This window comes from Procambarus clarkii, chromosome 44 (assembly GCF_040958095.1).
Source record: "Procambarus clarkii isolate CNS0578487 chromosome 44, FALCON_Pclarkii_2.0, whole genome shotgun sequence".
Lineage (NCBI taxonomy): Eukaryota > Metazoa > Arthropoda > Malacostraca > Decapoda > Cambaridae > Procambarus > Procambarus clarkii.
The window spans coordinates 5347192-5372572 of record NC_091193.1 but is presented as its reverse complement, the minus strand read 5'-3'; the positions used below and the strand labels follow the sequence as shown (position 1 = coordinate 5372572).

General features: G+C 45.7%; 1 protein-coding gene across 1 annotated transcript in view; it reads right to left on the bottom strand.

Moving 5' to 3' along the window:
• LOC123745437 (uncharacterized) overlaps positions 1–25381 on the bottom strand; it is a 350652-nt gene that overhangs the window by 251557 nt on the left and 73714 nt on the right. Inside the window, exons 3-4 of the mRNA XM_069300596.1 lie at positions 18615–18680; positions 8115–8416 (exon numbers count right to left, since the gene is read on the bottom strand). Coding sequence (XP_069156697.1) covers positions 8115–8416; positions 18615–18680 — 368 coding nt within the window. The remainder of the gene's footprint in view (positions 1–8114; positions 8417–18614; positions 18681–25381) is intronic.

Here is a 25381-nt window from a genome sequence, read left to right as displayed (position 1 = left end):
GAAGCAGTCCGAATGGAGCCTGATCACTTAGCCCCTAGGGAGCCCAAATCCTCTGCAGCACCAGCTATACAGCTACAAATTCCCGCATTGTGCCATGAGCCTAACACATGGACAGCCGCCAACATCCCTGGCCGGACTGGTGAGCACTGATCACAATGCCCTAACTGACAGACGAGGCGACCACAAACATTGAGCAAGAGAGGAGAAAGACGCCAAGGCACCAAACCCAGAAAACTCCGAAGAGGAACCGGCACTGCAGCAACCGACATATGGACACCGGGGTACGAACCCAGCGATCACGAGAATGGCGAAAGAGGCTGTCCAAAAAAAAACAGAACAGCCTTCGAAGCCAAACCCTACTCAGAGGATAAACCAGAGGAACAAAGTTCAGGCGCCCGCACAGTTGCTCGAGCAACCGTCGAGTGACCTGGGTTCCTCACAAAAACAGCCAACAGCAGGACTGCGGTCGGAGCAAGGCCACGGGAGGATGAGAAAGGGATGCAGTCTGTGAATCCCACACAAGGCCCAACCAAGTCCAAATGTCAAAAAGACTGGGGCGGAAAAGCAAAAAGACTGGGACTTTCCGCCAGCAGAAAGGGTGTTGAGGAGTGCATGATAGGAACAAGTACCTCATGATTTAGGGTCATAGGTGTCACCAACTCAACAAGCAGCATGGTAGAGGCAGACCGAATGAAAGTCACCCTGAGGCACAGGTGACGAACAACTCCAAAGTCACACAAGGCGGGAACGGGCTTGAAAGAGGTACCCCATGTACAACCAAGTCCGTTGGGGTTTTCCAGGCCTGCAGGGTATGTGCCTTACAGGAAGCCCAAGCACTGGGGCTATGTCACACACCCTAGGCTATGTCGGTGACCCTGTCGGTGCAAGTGACCAGACCACAAGGAATTGCTGGAAAACCCAGGGGATAGCAAAGGAGTTCTACCGCACACACCCGAGGCTAACCTAATAAGGTGAAAAGTAGAACTCCCTCGCAAAAGCAAGCAAACAAAGCACCAGCAAACTACAAGTGAAGCAGAAAAAAACCTAGACCTCATTGCAGCATGCATGCAGCCCAGGCGAAACATTGGTGTATCTAAATGCTAGCTGAAGAGCTGGCAGCGCCAGCCACAGTGTGTCCCTCCAGCCAAGAGGGGCACACTGTGGCCCCTTCGGCTCCCCAGAGCTACTTACCAAAAGACGAAAACAAGAGGGACTTACCCGGGAGACAGTCGGCACTCGCCCCTTAACGCAAAGTTGAGACAACTGGCTGCAACCGCCGACCCAAAGCGACACAGGCCCAACTAGGCCCAGGAACAACCCAAGGACCCCTCTGGAAAGCAGCCATCTCATTCTTTGCCACAAAAGAAGGAGATGGCTGCAAATGAATAAACCTATCACCAGAGCCAAAAGAGCAGAAATCCCTGCGCCGGAGGAGAGCATGAAGCTTCCGGACCCGATCCCCAGAGGCCAATGCCAAAAGGAAAAGAGCCTTGGAGAGACAATTCTGAACCAAAGGGGGCACTACAAACCGAGAGGAAGAGAGATAAGAGAGCATCCTGTCCAACGACCAGGATCGCTCAGGCGGCGCATGAGCCGGCCGGAGGTGAAACAACGCCCGAGACAGCTTGCAAAACAGCGCAGAAGTAACTTCAATGCCGAAAGCAAGCTGCAGCTTCGCCAGTGCCTCACGATAAGAGGCGACGGTATTCAGCATAAGATGACGGTCCTGAAACACCCACGAGATAAAGGACAAGACCACCTAAACAGAAAGCGAAGTACACCTATGAAGAGACAAAGAGAAACGGAAGGACCGCCAGGAAACTTCATATTGCCGCCAAGACGAAGCACGCGGGTGGGACACTATAACAAAGCCACCTGATCACCATACAAAGTGGTGATAGACCCGAGTAAAAAATACCAGACGCGAAGACTCCAGAAGATCGAACCAGCCACGTAACGGACCGGACCGATCATCTGAAAGAGGCGGAGCTGCGGGAAAACCCCTGGGTTTCGGACACAGAGCAAGCAGCACCCAAAACCAAGACTGGGCCGGCCACCAAGGAGTCAAGAGGAATACTCTCTCCCATTGTAAGTCTCCAAGCGAGCCAGGGCCTGGAGTAACAGTGGAACCTGGGGGAAGAGAGGTACAAGGTACCCACCTTGACCAGTCCTGCCGAAAAGCATCGACCCTGCCGACCTCGCAGTCAGGGAAGGGTGCCACATATACCAGGAGATGCCTCGACAACGCCAACATCAAGAGGTCCACCTCCAGGAGCCCGTATGTCCGGCAGAGCCAAATGAATGAGTCGGCGTTGACTGTCCTTTTTGAGGACAGGGGAATGAACTGAAACAGTCAGTCCGCCAGGACATTGGACACTTTTGAACATGAACGGCCAGGAAAGCCAAACCCAGATAACTCAGCAGATGAGTCACCCGAAGCAACCAGCCCCAAAAAGCCAAGGACCACATCGAACCACCGCGGATAAGGCAATGAACCACCAGTGAGCAGTCCAAATTCAGCCTGATCGTCAATCCGCAAGCGACCCCGAGCCCTCCGAAGTGACATCCATACTGCCACAAACTCCCGCACCGTGCTGTGGGCCTGACGGAAGGACGGACCCCCACCGCCCCTGGCCAGCCTGTTGAGCACTAGTCACAAAGCCCCAGCCAAGAGATGACACATCAACCGAAGGCTCGGGTAGGCGCCAAGGCACTGGACCCAGAAAAACCCGAAGAGGAAGCCGGCGATGCAGCAACTGGCACAGGGCTCCTGGAGGCCAAACCCAGCAGTCGCAATAGAGGCAGAAGGAACGTCCCTGAAGGAACCAGAACAGCCAACGAAGCCAAACCCGACCCGGCGGTAGACCATCACGGCAAAGTTCAGGCTCCTGCACAAACCCTCAGGCAACTGCTGAGTGACCCCGGGAGTCCCCCAGAAACAAGCAAAGTCGGGAACACAGCCGAAGTAGTGACTCCGGAGAGAGAGACAAGGAAGCGGTCCAAGAGTCCCACACAAGAACCAGCCAAGTCCGTACCTGAGAGATAACCAGATGGGACTTCTGCCAGTTCACCAGGAACCCGAGCTGGGAAAGAACCAAACCCCTGGCGAGCAGACACGCGTACTGGCAGGAAGCCCAGACCAGCTTGTCGTTGAAGTAGAACAGCACCCGAAGACCTAAGCGACGCAGATGGGCCACCATGACCTGGGTAAGGCATGTTAATACGTGAGCTGCCAGGTTCAAGCCGAAAGGGAGACAACGAAAGCGGTAACCGAGACGCCCCACCCCGAGCCAATCTCTAAACACCGGATGAATCAGGATGTGCCAATACACATCCCAGAGGCCCAGTGTTATCATCCAAGCACCTGGCTCCAACAGAAGCCGGACCTGGGACAGAGTAGTCATCCAAAAACAGGGGCAAAAGACCCAAGGATTCAGACGGGACAAGTCCAGAATGCACCGCAGGTCCATACAGTCCCGTTTCGGGACTGGGAACAGACGGAAAAAATGTCAATTTCTAATGCAGGCGATGAGTCACAATAACGTGGCTGAAGTATGTTGACCAGACCACACAATAGAAATTGAAGAGACGACGACGTTTCGGTCCGTCCTGGACCATTCTCAAGTCGAAGTCAAGTCAACAATCGACTTGAGAATGGTCCAGGACGGACCGAAACGTCGTCGTCTCTTCAATTTCTAGTGTGTGGTCTGGTCAATTTCTAAGTTTTAAATGTCTGTGAATATTATTCTAAGAACTTAGAGGTATTATTTTTATTAATGTTTGAATGTTTTTAGTGTATCCTTGTAAGTGGATGAATGGACATAAATAGGGGATATTAATAGGGTATTAAAAGTATCAACACAAGACAGAACATGAAACAATGGGTATAAATTGGATAAGTTTAGATTTAGGAAAGACTTGGGTAAATACTGGTTCGGTAACAGGGTTGTTGATTTGTGGAACCAATTACCGTGTACCGTGGTGGAGGTGGGGTTCTCGATTGTTTCAAACGTGGGTTGGACATGTATATGAGTGGGATTGGTTGGTTATAAATAGGAGCTGCCTTGCATGGGCCAATAGGCCTTCTGCAGTTACCTCTGTTCTTATGTTCTTATAAGCGTGCAAGTCCTCAGCCACTAGTGCAGCCGAAAGGGAAGGAACCTGCACGTGAAGCTGAACCACGCCAGCATCCTGCGGAAGGACAGGAGTGAACAAGCAAGCATTGAGGTGCTCGAATTCATCCCCGGGTAAACCTGGACCACCGTCAACGCCTCGCGCCACTCAAGCATGCAGGTATGAGAGAAAGCACTCCAAGCATTCAATGCAAATTACCCCTTACCCTAAGGTAAACAAGGGAGGAAGAAACCCCCCCTAGCACCATCGAGTCCAAGCGATGTTAAAAGCTCTGTACCTCAAGGTACAGTCCTTGCACCACTGCTTTTCCTTATTCTCATATCTGATATAGACAAAAATACTAGTCACAGCTTCGTGTCATCCTTCGCAGATTACACAAAAATCAGCATGAAAATTACCTCTGCTGAAGACATTGAAAAATTACAAGCAGATGTCAACAAAGTTTTCGATTGGACAGCAGAAAATAACATGATGTTTAACAGTGATAAATTTCAGGTAATCAGGTACAGCAAAAATGAGGATCTGAAACATAATACAGGGTACAAAACACAATCGAATCTTCCCATAGTAGAAAAACAGCATGTCAAGGATTTGGGAATAATGATGTCCGACGATCTAACGTTTAGGGAACATAACCAAGCAAATATTGCATAAGCTAGAAAAATGATCGGATGGATTACGAGAACTTTCAAATCCAGGGATCCCACCACAATGGTTGTACTCTTCAAGTCACTTGTGTTGTCACGTCTCGAATACTGCTCAGTACTCACTTCCCCCTTCAGAGCAGGAGAGATTGCTGAAATAGAGGGAATACAGAGAACATATACGGCACGCATAGACGAGATAAAACACCTAAATTACTGGGATCGTCTCAAAGCTCTCCAAATGAACTCTCTAGAAAGGAGATGAGAGAGATACCAAATAATATACACATGGAAAATACTGGAGGGCTAGGTCCCAAATCTACACAGTAAAATAACAACATACTGGAGTGATCGATATGGAAGAAAATGCAAGAGTGATCCAGTGAAGAGCAGAGGTGCCATAGGCACAATCAGAGAACACTGTATAAACATCAGAGGTTCGCGGTTGTTCAACGTCCTCCCAGCGACTATAAGAAATATTGCTGGAACAACCGTGAGCATCTTCAAGAGAAAACTGGACTGTATTCTAAGAGAAGTTCCGGATCAGCCGGGCTGTGGTGGGTATGTGGGCCAGCGGGCTGTGGTGGGTATGTGGGCCTGCGGGCTGCTCCAAGCAACAGCCTGGTGGACCAAACTCTCACAAGTCAAGCCTGGCCTCGGGCCGGGCTTGGGGAGTAGAAGAACTCCCAGAACCCCATCAAGCAGGTAAGCACACTCAGGGTGGTCAATTACTAGGCAGCAAAAGATCAACAGAGGTAGACCCCAAGGTTATTTGAAGAAGATAACCCCAAGCCCCAAGGGCAGTACTTACAGGGCACTTAGGGAAGGGAACCCTAAGTGCATGCAACCCGAGTACCAGTGAAGATTACTCCCAGCTCACACACCACCCTGAAGACAGCACTAAACATAAGAACATAAGAACAAAGGTAACTGCAGAAAGCCTATTGGCCCATACGAGGCAGCTCCTATTTATAACCACCAAATCCCACTCATATACATGTCCAACCCACGCTTGAAACAATCGAGGGACCCCACCTCCACCACGGTACACGGTAATTGGTTCCACAAATCAACAACCCTGTCACCGAACCAGTATTTACCCAAGTCTTTCCTAAATCTAAACTTATCCAATTTATACCTATTGTTTTGTGTTCTGTTTTGTGTTGATACTTTTAATACCCTATTAATATCCCTTTTGTTATGTCCATTCATCCACTTGTAAACCTCTATCATGTCACCCCTAACTCTTCGCCTTTCCAGCGAATGCAATTTAAGCTTTGTTTAATCTTTCTTCATATGAAAGATTTCTAATTTGGGGAATTAACTTTGTCATCCTACGCTGGACACGTTCAAGTGAATTTATATCCATTCTATAGTACGGCGACCAAAACTGAACTACATAATCTAAATGGGGCCTAACCTTAGCAAGATATAGCTGAAAAACAACACTATGTTTCTTGTTACTAACGCTTCGATTAATGAATTCCAGTGTCCTATTTGCCTTATTACGAACATTACGGTTTTGACAATATATATACAGTAAATGATTTAGTTTTAGGTTTGCGTAGCATTTGCAAATTTGCTGATGATACAAAAATCGGTAAGGTAGGGAAATTAATACGGAAAAAGACACACTATCACCGGGGAGCCGGTTGGCAGAGCGGACAGCACGCTGGACTTGTGATCCTGTGGTCCTGGGTTCGATCCCAGGCGCCGGCAAGAAACAATGGGCAAAGTTTCTTTCACCCTATGCCCCTGTTACCTAGCAGTAAATAGGTACCTGGTGTTAGTCAGCTGTCACGGGCTGCTTCCTGGGGGGTGGAGGCCTGGTCAAGGACCGGGCCGCGGGGACACTAAAAAGCCCTGAAATCATCTCAAGATAGATCACTTCAAGTTGATCTAAATAGGATTTTGAAATGGTCAAAAGATTGGCAGATGCAGTTTAATGCATCTATTAAATACCTCAATATTAAAAAGAGTATATCAGTCAGTTAGGCACAGACAGTCGCAGTGAGAGGGTGTTTTAGCTGTATAAGGCACAGCACTGAGACAAGAAACAAGAGCTGGAGTCACACGACCAAGCCTTAATCATATCAGCCGAGAACTGGAGGTGTGGGTAGCCGGCATGAGGGGGGTCTGGGACTCCCCCTTCCCCCTCCCTAGGAGGGGAGGGGAAAACAGCACAGACGAGGGCGCGGCAACGTGATAACGTCATGCTTGTTTACTTGTTTTTCTTTGGGGAGTTCTTTCCAATCGTTTGACTTTTAGTAGTAGTTTCAACCAGAATAGGGGTTTGTTTTGGGATGCTTACCTTTCTGGGTGCCTGACCCAGTCAATGGCAGACATAGAATGCTCCAAATCACATGTGCATTTCTATAGGCCATTGCTCCTTGTGCCTCTCTGAAGGGGCCAGATTCTGGCTCGTGGTCCCTGGTAGGCCTAAGAACTCCATTCACACTGACTGATGCCAAAGTCTAATAGTTCCATATCAGCCTGGATAAGCTCCGGGGAGCTGAAGGGGCTCCTCCAAGAAAACATTTCATTACCCAGGGCAAGACAGAAAGCCCAAGACCCCTGGCTTGCCCCAAGGACGAGGACCACCACAAGCGAGGAAGCCCCCCCCCCCTGACTGGAGTGTTACTCCTAACACCCTAGAGAAGATAACCTTGACAGTGCAAGGGCAGTCCATACAGAGTGCACAGGGAAGAGAACCCTGAACACATGCAGCTCTAGGACATGGAAACTCCTGGTTCATGCACACGTCCGTATATAAACACCGCCGCAAGAGCAAAAACACCAAAGAAATCGGGAACACAGAGCCAGAGCAACACCGACAATTGGCACACATCAGTCAAGAACTGAGGCTCCCTCTCCCCCCACCGAGCGAGGGGTTAGTTGGACAAAGCTTTGGTTGTTTATTTTATTTTGAGGGGCATTCCTTTGATATTGTGGTTTTGTGGCTAGTAATAAACCATGCAGTGGTATATTTTGATACACCAACCTTTCTGGGTTCCTTCCATGATGATGGCAGAAATGATCAACTTTAAATGTAAAGTATTCGCGTGCCATCGCTCCCTTCGCATCTCTGAGGGGGTCAGATTCTAGCTCATGATCCCCATTAGGTATACAAGAACTCTGTGACGGATGACACACGTAGTATGGTACTTAATCAGTAAGCTAGCTTCAGGGAGCCAACAGGACACCCCACAGAAAAAGAAAGTAATTGAAGAACAGTTAATAGTGATACAAACATCAAAATAAAAGACAGATCATTCTTTCTGCAGCAGTACTGTAGTTAAAATAAAATATTGATTACAATTAATAAGAACAACATACCCACACATTGCAGGTTCTTCAAAACAATCATCTAAGCTGGCACCATGTCCTTCTTCATTATAATCCGAGTATGGTGGTGTGGATACCACTGCACCCAACACATCTGAAGGACTCTTACAGGACCGTCGTGAACAACCATCCAGTGCATGGCTCTTGTCTTCATGATCTTGTGCGTCCTGTACCATTTGCTCATCACACAGTAAGTCAATGTCTTCCTTGCTGTCACCTTGGTGAAGCTTCTTCTGCTTATGCTTGAGTGTGACATTTTCCCGCTCTCCTCGTAATCTTGCAACAACTAGTTTCTGGGTTACAGTAAATGAGTTAGGTCAATTTAGGCACACAAAAACAAAGACAAAAAGAGCAAACAACTTAAAAGTAAGACATGAGTAAAATGACTTTTCTGAGCTGGTCGTATTGTTGCTCCCTTGAGCCTGTGGTATAACTGAGCCATATACAGCTACTGCTCACCAGGCTCCACCTCTCAGTTAGTATTAAGTATTTACCCCATTATGCCTAGAAATAATTTTCATCTGAATTATTCTAAGTTTTGCCCAAAATGCTTTGCATAGTAGTGGCTTCATTTAATGTGCAACCCCTGTGTATCTTCAAATTTACCTCTGTCTTATGTTCTTTGTTTGTATATTTTTATGAATAAAGTATTATTATCATCAGTATTATATTATTATAATACTTTGTTCACCCCATCATGACCAGTGACATTTCAAATAGTGAAAAAATCAATAGAAGCCATGATGAAACAATAGAAGCCACGTGCATCAACAAACTCGAAAACTGAGGCAAACCTCGAGTACCCCAGTCAAATTTTTTGAAGAAATTGAGCTTGAGAATAGAAAAAATAAAAAACGGGGCAATCGAAAAAAAGAGGTTCCACTGTATATCCTTGCCTACTGCCATGTTAGCCTGTAGGATTCCTTTGAGTTGTTCACCATACACGTATTTTCTTGATCATTTCTTCAAATTCACTACTCTTCACTTTCCACACCTTATTATTTTTCACTAGTTCCTTGAAGTGTACCTACTCATCCTTACCTTGTTAGTGTGACGGTGTCCACCCCTATATTTCTTCCTTACCAGCTTAGAAGAGTAGTATCTCCGCAGCCTAGGTGTTCTTTAATGTTCAGGGAACATTCTCATGTGTGGGAAAGCGTGGAGCGTGATTAAGCTGGCTGTAAAGTGGCCAGCTAAGTTTGATGATGCGAGGGGCTTACGCCTTTTGAAGCACAGGACGGTGACAAGCCATCCTGTTTCCCGCCAAGGCGTCCTGACGCTTCCCGGCACCTGATTGGCCAGGTGAGGTCACGTGCTGGAAGTGACCAATGACGAGAGCCCTCGTGCGGTGTGACGTCATGAGGCGGAGGGGCGCGAGGCAGCTGGCGCCTGGGGTGGGAAGACAGTACGTCACGAGCCGTCAGAGAGGGAGGACGCGCTCAAGCGAGCTCCAGACCTAGAGAGCCCTTACCAATAGATTTAAGCTCCGCTTTGATTCTGCAGACAGTCTGGGAAGCCATCCAACTTCCGTGAAGTGCCCGGAGGCAAGGACGGACCGGATTGAAGAGCCAAGAGCCATATCAAGAGTCTGCAGTAGAAGGAACGTTGGGCTGGTGACATCTGGGACGCCCACTAGAGGACCACGTCTTGCACATCAAGCGAGAAGCTAGGGCCGGGCCCAAATCTACTGGCAGTTAAGGCGAGGGGAAGCTGTGCTGGACTGTGAGGAGTCGACAGTGCCAGTGAGAGTGAGGACGACAACGGAGGTACCTGTCTCCAGTAACCCAGAGCATAGGAAGAAGAAGGCAGTACCTGTTGGATGTGAGCACAGCGAGGATGCGTTACCACGAAGGCGGCGGAGGAACCTGTGTGTGTGTGGGAACTGTTCATCAGGAGACCAGAAGCCAGAACCAGGAACCTCAACATCCCTCAACAAAGGACGAGTCAGCTTCGTAGTTGGAGTGAATTAAGGTAGATAATTGTCCCTCCCTTACCCCTTTTGAGCTAGGCAAGTTAGAGTATTTTATATGTTGTGAACATTTCTTCTCATTTTATTGTCTAAGTGACGGGACGTTAGGCTAAGAGCCAAAAACTCATTTAGACATGAGTTGATGTGGGTGAGCATTAACGTGGTGATGTTAGTGATCCTGGAAGGGTAGTTGGTGTGCAAGGAGCCACCAACGTACTCTGAAACGTCCAGCTGATCGCCTTGCTAGAGGCGTGGGAAATCATGACGTCTGAAAGCTAGAGCTGTCAGCTGATCGTGTTGCCAGAGGCGCGAGGTGTGTGCCCGCGCGGGAGGAGTGGATCCAGTCAGCTGACCGTGTTGCCAGAGACGTGTCATGGAGAAATGCTGCCGCCAGCGGATGATTCCAACATAGACATTTCTTTATGCCTTTGTATATGTATACAGTATATGTTTTTCTTCAGTAAACTTTTAAACTCACTGAGGAGTTTAAGTGAGCCTCCATTCTCTAGGGTTATATTTATGTATATTTATGAGACCATTAGTGACACCTTGTACTGCACATGATATTGCATCCTTGATCAAGATAACCATTAAGACCACTGACGTGTTGCTGGGACACGAGCATAAACACCCAGCTGGCGACCTGAGTAGACCAGATAAAGAAGAAGAAAGTGTTCCAGTGTCAGGACAGGCAGGTTTGAGTGAGTTACAAGAAGCTTGAACCTCCCCACTCGCTAGGGGTGTATAAGGCCAGCCCTTAGTTGACTGGGGGAGCCCAAGGGCGAGCAGTGGCGTCCGGTACCGAGGGGCTAAGACCTGTGGGACGACCCCAACCACAGGGTGGAAGGGGGTGAACCCTGACATTAGTCAAGCTGGTAATTTCCTTACCTTGCTGGAAAATACTTGCTTTTAAATTACACAGCTCAATCTTGGGCCCTTCATTTTCTTGTACCATTTTAATTACTTTTTATACATATGGTCATTTTTAGCAAGTCCTCAATACAGTACTCACTAACCTTGACAAGAAAACCTTCTTTCATTATATCTTGTGATGAAAGCCCTTTGAAACATTCATCTGTTGGTATGTTGCTGTTGGCTGAGGGGCAACAACGATCGAGGGATCGAATGCACCTCGGCTGCTCGATACCAGGAAATAGTAGAGAGATGGAATCCCTACAGTTTCTTCAGGCCACGGACATGATGAATGAAGCGGAAAGTATGGCAGAGGATGTCATAACAGACGTCTTCATCTCTCGCACTTGCTGCATCAAGGAGAAAGCGAATCGTAAGGCGGGAAATATTCAGCCTACAAACGACACTCTGTAGTCTGAGCTATGAAATCATGGGCAGTGGAGGTGTTCCACTGTATCCTCCTGGGTCGGACACCACTGGCAGTATGGGGAATCTACCAATCGTAAACGATGGAGGTGTGCAGCCAGGCAGGTATCCGGAGAAGAATGCTGGCCATGTCGAGGAATTGAGAATGGTGACGAGCCCATGGACACGAGAAGGAGCTCTCCCAGAGACTTGCCAGAGAAGAGGACCTAAGGGCTAGCGCCATAACTGCCTCCCAACTCGCGAGGTAAACAGCCCGGAGCTGCAGGAGTTTTGGTAAGGTCCAGAGGCACATTTATAAAGTCCTGGATATCATGCATCTTCCTTACTGCTGTGTCAGCTACCTCATTGCCATTAATGCCAGAATGTGACGGAACCCATTGGAGAGAGATCGACCAACCTGGAATAACAAAGTACAACAGCTTCTACACAGATCTGTGACACAGTACGATAATATCCTTGCGGACACCAAGATGATATCAGATGCAGGGCTGTAATGGAGTTGTAAGGCCAGCAAGATTGCAAACAGTTCTCCACCAGGCATAAATGAGCAGGGGAGAGCTCATTCGAGAGCTCATTTCGAGCCCGGCCGAAATCCACTGATACCTTCAGGTAAAAAATCTGAGATTTTTTTTTCCCTGAGGACAAGGTGTTCCGCCAATTTTCCGAGACATGGAAGCAGACTTATGGGCCAATAGGAACTTGGGACAGACGGATCCCTCCCAGACTTGGGAAATGGTAGAAGAATGGTATGTTTCCATGGGTCAGGGAAGACACCAGAGAACAGCAAGTGTTGTAGAAGTGAAGGTGTGACCACAGGATCCTGGGCACTCCTGGAATGAATTCATACGGGATGCTCTCTATCCCTGGCATAATGCCCATCCTAGAGAGTGACAGGGCCTACTCGAGCTCAACAAATGTAAATGAATGGTCCAGGTCCCGACTAGGCTTACATCCTGTCGGGTGTTCCAACCTATGTAACCCAACCTGTAAAAAGGAAAGAGTGGGGAATGGTAAACATTCTCAAAGTGGTCAGCCATGAACTTTTCCCAGGCTCCCATTACCAGTGAGGGGTCTGAGCAGGATGGAAGGACAGGAGTTCATCTCTGTCATCTTGCGAATAAAGGCACAGGCTCCCGCAGAGGAGTCAAATTGGAAGGAGGCACATTAATCAACCCAGGATTGGCAAGGAGAACTACCCGCCTATACTTGGTATCCACCCTGTGGAAAGCCTGCCATTGCATTGAAACGGGACGGCATCGCCATGAATTCCATGCGTGGCACCAGTCAAGCCCTGCCTGCCAGCATTCAGGCATCCAGCACGGTGTCCTATGGCAGGACTAGGTGGAAATCTGGCAACTCATTCTCTTGAAGTGCAGAGCCTATACTAAAGGGAGAATCTGAGAGAGAATTCACTGACCCATGCAGATACCCCGTAACCGGGGGAAGAGTAGACCAGTCATCCGCTTCATAGCTAAGCAACCTCTTTTCCAGGAAGATCCACTTGGATCTCCATTTGGATCTCCGCGCAGTCAGAGCAGAACAAACAGTACCCCCGAATGAAATGATAACGGGCAGGAGACTACCCAGATACAGCCCGGTCCATATCTGCATCATCATAAATGGGCCTCTCCCAATGCAGAGACTGAGCATGACAGTATGCTCATTGAGCAGGTCTATCTGGGTTCCCAAACCTGGCCGTGTCAGTAAGGAGAGGTCTGGGGGAATTTAAGAGAAACTGAAATGGGCTCAACTGGCCATGTTGTGGAGGTGATTCGGTAGCATCGGTTGCCATGATGAGTACCGGGCAAAGTCCAGCAAAGCTTGATGAGTCTGTGATCTGGCCAAAATAGTGTTCTAGCTCCCTTGCCATTACCCATAGATACGGGTTATACAGTACTCCAAAGGAGGGAGAGCCACCTTAACTGCCATGAACTCCAGATACCCACCTGAAAAAGAGTGAATCCAGAGCAAGGAACTCGGAATGGAGTCCCTTACCAAGAGGGCAAGCGCCGCTCCACACTGCACTGGTCAGTCCTATCTGTAGACCGAATACCCTGGTACCATGAAGGAAAGATTGTCAGTAAAGCAAGTTTCACAGAGTCCCACGACCAAAGATGGTGAGCTGGCGAGAAAATTGCGAAGGAACTGCGTCTTTTTAAAAAGGGAATGGGCATTCCAAAACACCACAGTATTCTCAGGATGGAGCATCATTATCCTTGAAATACAACAACTAACTTTCTCACCAGCTGTGAACAGACACCTCCAAACGAGAAAAGGCCATAAAACCCCCTAATACAAAGTAAGCAAAATGTGGGGTATCAATGACAGCCAGTCCAAAGGCTGTTGAGCAGAGTTTCTCTCTGCCTGATGGAACCATCAATCGGCTCACGAACCCTCTTGCCAGGGCCTGCGACTGGAGGGTGCTTCACTCTGGGCCTCATGTTCTACTGGTGTCAAAATCCCCTGGGAAGGCACCTGAGGGACCAGAGGATCATCAGGACTATCCAATGGAGAAGAACTTCCCGATTGATGGGTGTATTGACGACGTCGGTGCTGGGTTCTCTGGAGCGAGTCGGGAGGGAGATGAGTGTCAGGCTCTGGCCAGGACTGAGCGATAATGTCTGTATCCATGGTGGAGGTTTCGTCAATATTACCAGGAGGGAAAATTGATTAGCAGCCTGGGCATATGAGGCATGTGTCCAGGATAGGTAAGAGTGTCTGCTAGACCTTACCTTAAGAGACACCAGACCAGAGGGAAATAGGAGGCAAGAAGAAATGGTAGGCTGATTGAGGGTGACAGGGAAACAGGAGGCAAGAAGAAATGGTAGGCTGATTGAGGGTGATCTATTACTAAATAGAGATAGCAATCTCTCGAACAACTCTTGTCGAAGGGTTCCCACTGCTTTATGAATGATGTCTAACTGGAAGGCCTCAAGGTATACCAGGCAAGTCTTGAACATGACCTTGTGAGGGCCATGGCACAAGAGGCAGTGAGGTGTGGCAGAGCACCCACCATTATCTCTATCTGCATACCTGGTTACCTGGTTGATGGGGTTCTGGGAGTTCTTCTACTCCCCAAGCCCGGCCCGAGGCCAGGTTTGACTTGTGAGAGTTTGGTCCACTAGGCTCTTGCTTGGAGCGGCCCGCAGGCTCACATACCCACCACAGCCTGGTTGGTCCAGCACTCCTTGGAGGAAACAATCTAGTTTCCTCTTGAAGATGTCCACGGTTGTTCCGGCAATATTTCTTATGCGCGCTGGGAAGGTGTTGAACAACCATGGACCTCTGATGTTTATACAGTGTTCTCAGATTGTGCCTATGGCACCCCTGCTCTTCACTGGTTCTATTCTGCATTTTTCCATATCGTTCACTCCAGTATGTTGTTATTTTACTGTGTAGATTTGGTACTTGGCCCTCCAGTATCTTCCACGCATATATTATTTGATATCTCTCTCATCATTTTTCTAGTGAGTACATTTGGAGAGCTTTGAGACGATCCCAATAATTTAGGTGCTTTATTGCATCTATGTATGCCGTATAAGTTCTCTGAATTCCCTCTATTTCAGCAATCTCTCCTGCTCTGAAGGGGGAAGTGAGTACTGAGCAGTACTTGAGACGGGACAGTACAAGTGATTTGAATAGTACAACCATTGTGATGGGATCCCTGGATTTGAAAGTTTTTGTAATCCATCTAATCATTTTTCTGGCTGACGCAATATTTGCTTGGTTATGCTCCCTAAACGTTAGGTCGTCAACATCATTATTCCCAAATCCTTTACATGCTGCTTTCCTACTATGGGCACATTTAATTATGTTTTGTACCCTTTATGTCCTCATTTTTATCATACCTGAGTACCTAGAATTTATCACTGTTAAACATCATGTTATTTTCTCTTGCCCAGTCGAAAATTTATTAATATCTGCTTGAAGTTTTTCATTGTCTTCAGCCAAGGTAATTTTCATGCTGATTTTTGTGTCATCTGCAAAGGATGATACGAAGCTGTGACTTGTATTTTTATCTATATCTGATATGAGAATAGGGAAAAGCAGTGGTGCAAGGACTGTACCCTGAGGTACAGAGCTTTTAACTGTGCTTTGACTTGATTTTATATGATTGTTACTCGTTGAGTCCTGTTTGACAGAAAACCGAGTATCCAGCGTCTTACTTTACCGGTTATTCCCATTGACCTCATTTTGTGTGCTATCACTCCATGGTCACATTTATCGAAAGCCTTTGAAAAGTCCCTGTATAATACATCAGCATTTTGTTTTTCTTCTAATGCCTCAGTGACTTTGTCATAGTGATCAAGTAGCTGTGAGAGGCATGATCTTCCCGCTCGAAATCCATGTTGGCCTGGGTTGTTAAGGTCACTGGTCTCCATGAAATTGGTGACCTGACTCCTAATCACTCTCTCAAATACTTTTATTATGTGGGACATTAGTGCAACTGGTCTATAATTCTTTGCCAATGCTTTGCTCCCTCCCTTGTGTAGAGGGGGCTATGTCTGCTACTTTAAGTGCATCTGGTATGTTCCTGTGTCCAAGCTCTTCCTCCACACTATACTGAGTGCCTGTGCTACTGGCACCTTGCATTTCTTTGTAAATATTGAATTCCATGAGTCTGGACCTGGGGCCGAGTGCATGGGCCTGTTTTCAATTTCTCTTTCAAAATCTAGTATGATCATGTTGATATCAGTAATATTTACAGGGGTTTGGATATCACGCATAAAGAAATTGTCTGGATCTTTCACTTTCATGTTTATTGGAGTGCTAAACATGTCCTCATACTGCTTTTTTAGGATTTCACTAATTTCTTTGTAAGAAATGTATGAACCACCATGTATGAACCTTCTCTTGTATGAATAGGTCCAATACTGGCAGTGGTTTTTGCTTTTGATTTCGCATCTGTGAAGAAGTATTTTGGATTTTTCTATATTTACTGAAATGCTTTCTGTTCTAACTGCCTTTCTTCAGTTTGATATGAGTGTTTCAATTTCCGCTCGATTTTTTCAATCTCCCTATTTAAATTATTGCTTCTTTGACGGGAAAGTCGTGTCTGCTTAAGCATTTCTGTTATTTTTTTCCTTCTTTTATAGTGTCGTCTGCATTCTCTTTCTACATTGGACCTTTTTCTGGCTTTCCTCAAAGGAATATGTTTCAGACAGACTGGATACACTTCCGAAGTCAGCTTTTCAATTCCTTCTGTAGGATTTGTATTACTTAGAACAGTTTCCCATGGAATGTTTGTAAGTTCCCCTGTTTATTTTCTCCCAGTCACCTTTTATTATTAAAATTGAATTTACTGAATAACCTCTCTCGCTTGATCAACGTTTTAGGTCTATTCTAAGTATTGATGGTCGTTTGCACTTCAATGAGCTTGTGATCTGAGTATTTGGTATCTGATATCGTAATGTCCCTAATTATGTCTTCATTGTTCGTAAAGACTAAATCTAGAGTATTTTCATTTCTAGTTGGCTCTGATATCTGTTGGTTGAGTGAAAATTTGTCACGGAATCTAAGTACAATACTAGTAGTTCTCTAATCTGTGGTTGGTTAGATCCCGATAGATTTCCTGGTATAATATTATTGTTTGCTGTTCTCCATCTGAGACTAGGCAAGTTGAAGTCACCTAGGAAGTTAATATCAGGTAATGGGTTCTCCAAATTATCAAGGCTATTCTCTATTTTGTTTATGACCTGTGTTACCGCAGTTTACACAGCGTGCTGCCTTACAGCAGGTGAGGCGACTGCGGCCCAATAGATGGCAGCCATAGCATTGTAACACAGGAAAGTTGTAGAGCTGGACCTGATACAGGGTCCTGTGTAGCACCAACTGGTCAGGGAGGAGTCCATCGAACTTAACACGAACCATGGATGTCGACCCTGATGCTCCACGAATCCTGGTAACTTTAGGTAATCCCGCCAATGCACCCCTAACAACTGCAGAGTGGCCTGGAAGTCATCCACTTCAACACTCTGGTCAATTGGCCCAATCTTCCCATACCGGGTCCGAGACTCCTCCTGCGTCAATATCTGTCATCACCTGACAGACCAATCCCCCAACATGGTAATGTCAGATAGTAACATTACCATGGTAGCATGGGTTTGTGGTAAGGTCTTCTGAAGGCAATGACATCCTCTCAGCATCTCACTCCATGGCAGTGTTTTCTGGGTCATTCTCCAACAGATGTTTGCCTCTCTGGGACCTGCCATCAACATCCATGCAGCCCCCCACTCTGGGAGGCGTTTATTAGGGAAGGCTCTGGCCTTTGCCGGTACTGTGAGAGCCCCCAGTGTAACTGAAGCGAGCACACACTGGCCCAAAGAGGCCAGTTGAATTCAACGATGAGCTCCTGATGAAGTGAGGAAAGAATGCCCAGCCGGGAGTGTTCAACCCTCGCGCCAAGATGGGCGACCATCGGCAACTCTCTCATCTGTTGGTGTGCTGTCCAACAGATATAAGATGGCTGTGGTGGTGGCCATTTTTGTTGTTGGCTTACTTCTGTTTTGAATTTTCCAATTTATCAAGCCTAATTTTTCACTCACTTTTACTGATTTCTTATATTTTAGTTACTTTTCAAATTCCCTATACTGTACTATACTTTCATGTATCCTGAGACACCACTTGCAGCTTTCAACCTGTTCCACAATATGGGTAAAAACACTCATGAAGCTGGCCAGAGATGATCATGGCACAGCTTTCCCAGCTTTGTCTAATAAAAGTTTTATTTAACGAACAACTCATGAAGAGAAGAATGAACCCGGAGGATTAAACTCACTAGCGTAGTCATTCGTTACGCAATTCCATATGGGAGTAGAGTTATTCACTGGTAATATAAATGCCATTGTTTTAACATGCCTCTTCCTGCTTTCAAGTCATATGTACACCCATATAAATTTATCAGATGGCCAAAAGCTACTTTTAGATAAAATTAGGGTAGGATGAACATTTATTGGGCAATTTCTATATTTGTGAATTATGGGTGATAGCCTGTCTAGATGTTCTCAGGCATTTTCTCACTCCAGGTAGAAATTTCCCGCCCACCAGAACAGGGTCGGGCTCTGGGGGCCGTGGATGTAGGTGTGTGACCTGACTGGTCTGTGGGGAAAGATAAGAAGCAATAATTTTCAGCTATGAACACTCGCTAAATAATGATTGTGGAACACTATAAATAAAAGATTTACCTGGCTCTCGTTTATAGAGACAAGCTGGCAGAGTACATCAAAGATCTCCTTTTGTATTGCCAAATTCTGAAAGACAGAAACAGTACTATGAAAATAATTGAGGTATATATTCCAATACTTAAAATATAATGATGACAAAGAATGCAGTACATGCAACCCTAAAAAATCAAGATTAGTTCTTTCCAGAACCAAAATTTTCCATTTTTGTTATTTACCCCCAAATTTTTTCATTTTTTTTTTAAGCAAGTGACATAATAATTTTTTTTGGGTACTCATGCTGGGGTAAAATTTAATGGTAATAATAGGACCCATAATCACCATAACAGAAATAAATATCTCTGATATCCCCAGAGTCAAGCTTAATCTGTGTTAATACTCTATGCAAATAAAGGGACCAAGTCTATGGAACTCACTCCCTAACGAATTGAAAAGCTGTCCAACTTTTGCCTTATTCAAAAACAAAACCAAAAAGTACCAATTTCATCTTCATAGTTCCCACCTGGTGGTTTAAACTCACACTGTATCCAGTGCTACCCAATCCCCCAATATATGTGCCTAAGCCATACAACTTTACCATTGTAATCATTGATATCATCTTATGTACTATCAATGTGTTTTAATGTGCCTGCTAATTTTTGTCAAGTTATCAATCAAGCTATCAATGCTATCAATCAAAGCTATCAATGTGCTCTAATGTGCCTACTAATCTTTGTCGAATTTTCTTACAATGTACCTGTTAACATTTTATAAATTTTGCTAGAAATTATCTACTTGATATTATCTGTTAGATTAAGGACCTGCCTGAAACGCTGTGCGTACTAGTGGGAGAATACTGTGTCTATGCTTAATGCACAGCATAGACACAGTGTTCTCCCATATTAACAGGGACTTGATGAAAGAACATGAGTAACCCCTCACTAGCTCTAGTTGCCTTTGGGAGGTAGTGATCCTTGGGGGGTTTAAATACCCCAAAATTACCATCTCTTGTAAGTGTCTGAGTTTGGTGCAGTGGGTTAAAGACGTACCTGTTATGCCAGTTGCTCTGAGGCTTCTGTGCTGGCAATGGTTCGAGTCTCCTGGTGGGAAAGTGTTCTAAAGTTGTAAAACTTCACTTGCGTGTTTAGGCAAGTTTTGCATTATATATATATATATATATATATATATATATATATATATATATATATATATATATGTCGTACCTAGTAGCCAGAACGCAGTTTTTGGCCTACTATGCAAGGCCCAATTTGCCTAATAAGCCAAGTTTTCCTGAATTAATTTATTTTCTCTAATTTTTTTCTTATGAAATGATAAAGCTACCCATTTCATTATGTATGAGGTCAATTTTTTTTTATTGGAGTTAAAATTAACGTAGATATATGACCGAACCTAACCATCCCTACCTAACCTAACCTAACCTATCTTTATAGGTTAGGTTAGGTTAGGTAGCCGAAAAAGTTAGGTTAGGTTAGGTTAGGTAGGTTAGGTAGTCGAAAAACAATTAATTCATGAAAACTTGGCTTATTAGGCAAATCGGGCCTTGCATAGTAGGCTGAGAAGTGCGTTCTGGCTACTAGGTACGACATATATATATATATATATATATATATATATATATATATATATATTATATACAGTATATATATATTATATATATATATATATATATATATATATATATATTATATACAGTATATATATATATTATATATATATATTGTGACGATAATCTCCTTCAAGAGATTGAGCCTGCTCTTCCCTCCACAATTACGTCGTTGTGGTTATATAAAACGACTATGGAAGACATGTCCAACAGAAACAACAACACCAGCAAGGCTTGCCAGGGTGAGCAAACGTATGCAGCCAGCCACCTGTTCGGACTCAAACCACCAAACTACATGTTGATCGCTACCGGCTCCGCTGATTGGTCGCCGGTCTGGCTGCACCTGCACTCGCCCCCCCATACTACTTGATGTCTGGGGTCGCCCCAACCTCCTACCTCAGAATGTTCAGTGCTCTCGTTGTCACCACTCCTCCCAGCTAGACGCTAGCGTGTACTGAGAGAAGTGGTGGCTTAAAGCCAATATTCCAGCACCCTCCCATTTACTTTTGTATTGCACTTCTTGTTATTTTGCCTTAACGTAACTTTTCATTGTGTCATCTAATTATTCTTATTATTTTGATTGATTTTATTATAAGAATTTGTTTGTGCATTTTATTCATGTTTTGATTTAATTAACGTAATTAAAATTTCATTGTTAAAGTTTACTTGTGTTTTGTGTGTCTTCTCCTTACCTTACCACAGACGAAGTTCCAGTTTTTTCTATTTTTTTTTATAACTATGTGACGAGGCCATACCCCTAGCCTTAAACAGCCGAACACAACGCGTTACCGTCACAAGTTATATGGGGGCCTGTCCTAGGAGCTTCACTCAGGTACTGGTGCCAAGTGGTAATTTATGGTAAGCGTATTTAACTTTGTTAACGTAGCTTTACTATTTTTCATTCAATTTCATTTTTTATAAGGTGCGGTGTATTGTGCATTACGAGAGTAACATATAGTGAAGGTGAGACAACTTTGGATTACGTGGTGACTGTAGGCCGCAGTCATACTCTTAATTGGTCATCTCTCCCTCCGTGTTATTACTCGTGTTTACCATCTATGTCCCTTGAATATTTCTCATTCTGACAGATCATCATATTGGTACCCTGGTACTGTGGTCTGCCCCGGGTCAAGAGTACCCAATCTTCTGCAATCTGACTGTAGGAGGACAAAGAGGGCCATAGTTCCTCTAGCTCGAACTTTAGTTGCTGAATTGGGACCTCAGCAGCAGTTCTCGTCACCAGTTGACACCTCGCACCCCTACACGTCAGTCAGAGATGATGATACATACAACGGTAGGGAATTAGCTTATTTTTTCAGAGCACAAAAGTTCGCTAATTCTGTAAGTATCATATTAAATTCAGTGGGAAAAACTTGCTTTATGTCCTATAGAGACTTGGCAAGGTATGCCTACATCCTTGGACTACCAATTTTACTTTTGAAGCATTTAACTGTTTCATTTGTTTTCGAAACTGTTTCATTTGTTAGTAGGATTTTCTTGCCCTTATTCTCTTACATGAGTACCGGGTACAAGATTTCCTGCGCCCTTGATTTAATTTAATCATTTAATATCTTTCACTTAACGTTAAATTGTTAAAGATCACACAGGATAGGTACCAGTTGCCACGTTGTCCTGTTTCTGACATTTCACTATTGAATATTCGTGTACCTTTATTTGCTAATTTCACCATGTTTCGTCTCCAAACTTTCCGTGCAAATCCAGCAGGTGAAATAGGGACTTTAAGTCGTGCCAAGAGGACTGAATTACAAACTCTTGCACATGAGTATCAACTAGAAGTTCCCTACCAAGCCAACAAAAATGACCTACACAACCTGTTGCTGGATTACTATTTAGAGCAAGGTAAGATAGACTCTGAAACTCATGAAACTTACTATATTGCAGATAAAACTGACTTGGCAACGATGAAACTCAAACTAGAGCTGGCCAAGATTGAACGTGAGCAGCAAAGGGAAGCCCTCGAACAACAAGAACGAGATGCTGCCATACGAAGGGAAGAACACGAACGCGAAGCTGCCATACGAAGGGAAGAACAAGAACGCGAAGCCGCTTTGAGGAGAGACGAACAAGAACGCGAAGCTGCTTTGAGGAGAGAAGAACACGAACGTGAGGTCGCATTACTCCGTGAACGTGAACGAGTACAGCTTGAAACCAAACAACGCGAGTTGGAAATACAACGCGAACATGACAAGCAACAAGCGACTCTGGCTCTAGAGTGTCGTCAACGCGAAATCGCCTTGGAAACTTCACACTTCACTCAACGCCAGCAAGCTACTGCCAATCTTCCCGTCAGTTTTAATATATCACATGCAAGTAAGTTAATGCCATCCTTTGTAGAAGCAGAAGTTGATGTGTTTTTCACCACCTTTGAAACCCTTGCTAATCAACTCAGTTGGCCTGTCGACCAATGGGCCACACTTCTCAGAGTCCATCTTACAGGTAGAGCTGCAGTCACACTCAGTACTTTGGCGTCTGAGAATGACTACTACACTCTGAAACAAGCAGTGTTGGACGCCTACCTACTTTCCACAGAAAGTTATAGAAGGAAATTCCGTGACCACCTGAAGGCAAGTACCACTACCTTCCTCGAGTTTGCTAACACGAAACGGAGGTATTTCATGAAATGGCTGGAAGCAGCACATGTCTCTACTTTTACAGAACTCGTCAACCTGATGCTTGTTGAAGAATTCTTGAGACGTGTGCCACCTCCTGTCCGCCTCTACTTAGCAGATAAAGAAGAAACCGACTACCTGAAGTGTGCTAAGTCGGCTGACACTTACAGCCTCATCCACCGGCTGACACCCGAACCATCCTCCAGTAAGAAGTCGTGGTACAGTTACGAGAAGGTGAGCCCCGATCAAGCTGGTTCACAACTGTACTGCAAGTATTGTAGACTCTATGGACATACCATAGACAAGTGTGGTAAGTCTCAATACAAGGGAACCACTGACCAACAACGACCCAAACCAACTCCTCTTAAGTCCGGTAAGCCTGTGATGAATGTTGGTGTTGATGTTAATGATCTTTCTCTTTTCAGTAACCACCTGTATACTGGAACTGTCTCTGCCAACGGTTCAAATCCGGAGGGACGTTTCAAATTGAAGATCTTGAGGGACACAGCGGCTCTACAATCGATCATCTTGAAGTCGGCTGTGCCCAACATAGTCTACACCGGGGAAACAGTCTTCATCACTGACCTCACTGCTACCACTCCATACCCTCTCGCCAGAGTCCACCTGGATTGTCCCTACGTGAACGGGGAAGTCCAAGTCGCCGTCAGGGAAAAGCCTTTTCCCATGCCTGGAGTGCAACTTCTCCTAGGCAACGACTTGGCAGAAGACCTGCAACCGACCAACCTGATCGTCATGGACGAACCCCAGGTGTGTAACTCTGTGCCAATAAACCCTATTCTTGAGTATGTTCCAGCAGAGGTTCAAGAGAGTGATGAAGTTTCTCCTCCGGTTCTCGTGACCACCCGTGCACAAGCCGCACGTCCACAGCCAGCTGACTCTACTGCTACCGCTGTCCCTCAAGACCCTCAGAAACTCCCCCCGCATCTGACCAAGTTGGAGTTCCGTAAGTTGCAGAGGGAAGATCTTACTTTAACACCATTGTTTTTCCAGGCTGAGACTCAACCCGACAGTATTCCTGGGTTCTTCCTAGAGAACGACTTGCTCTACCGCAGATATAGACCCAGTAAACTGAAGGAGGAGGACGATTGGGCCAACATCGAACAACTTGTGATTCCCACCAGCCTGCGGCCCACTATTCTACACCTGGCCCACGGAGCATTCTCCCACTACGGCTTCAACAAGACTTACCATGGGATTCGTCAAGACTACTACTGGCCAGGTATGGTAAATAACGTCAAACAGTACGTAAAACAGTGTCATACATGTCAGATGGCAGGCAAACCGAACGTCTCCATTCCCAGAGCACCACTGATTCCCATACAGGTGCCTGCGGAACCTTTCCACAGACTCATAATAGACTGTGTTGGTCCTTTACCTCGGACCAGTTCAGGTAACGCCTACATCCTAACCATCCTGTGTCCTACCACCAGATTTCCCATAGCAGTTCCAGTGAAGAACATCACGGCTGCTACGGTTATAAAACATCTACTGAAGATCTTCACTCAATACGGATTTCCCAGGGAGATTCAAAGTGACTGTGGCACCAACTTCACCAGTGATCTCTTCAAAAGGACACTGGAGGAGTTCAACATCAAACAGGTATTGTCCAGCCCCTATCATCCTGCTTCACAGGGTTCTCTTGAACGTAGTCATCAGACCATCAAAGCACTCTTGAAAAAGTTTTGTAGTGAAACCTCAAAGGATTGGGATAAGCAGATTGACCTAATAATGTGTATTTTCAGAAGTCTCCCCAATGAGTCCCTAGGAGTATCTCCTTATGAGATGCTCTACGGCCGTAAGTGCCGTACTCCCCTTAAGGCTTTCAAAGACTCTCTCAGAGATGCCACCTTCAGTGAGCATCAGAATGTGCCCCAGTTTCTTCAAAACCTTCAACACATTCTAGAGAGAGTCCACCGCTTTGCCCATGATAATCTATTGAAAGCCCAGGTGAGAATGAAGACTCATTACGACCAGACCAGCAAAGTAAGAAAATTCAAGCCGGGAGACTTCGTCCTTGCCTATTTCCCTATCCCAGGTTCACCTTTACAAAACCGATTTTCAGGACCCTACTGCGTCAAAGAGTGCAGAAGCAACAACACTTACGTCATAGAGACTCCAGATAGGCGGCGGAAGACCCAGCTGTGCCACGTCAACCTCCTGAAGCAATATAATGGTACTCCTCCCACTGTCTTGACTAACTATTCCACATTCACAGAACCCTACATCCACAGTGAGACCTTCCCAGCTTCTCCTCCCGAAAGCACTGACAAGGAGTCAGCGCTTTCTAATTCCGAAATCCTTAATGATTTTCCCAAATGCTTTCAGGATAATAATCGTGCTCCTTTGCCCTCTTCTAATTCCACTCTCACCTCGTCAGATAAGCCCTTCATCCTCCATGTCGACGCCAATGGTACCGACGATGGTGGTGTCGTGATGCAGCAACGAGGCGAGAAGAAAACACCTGTCAGCGACTACTGCTACAAGGAACGACGGAACAATTGGCAAGGAGCTACTCT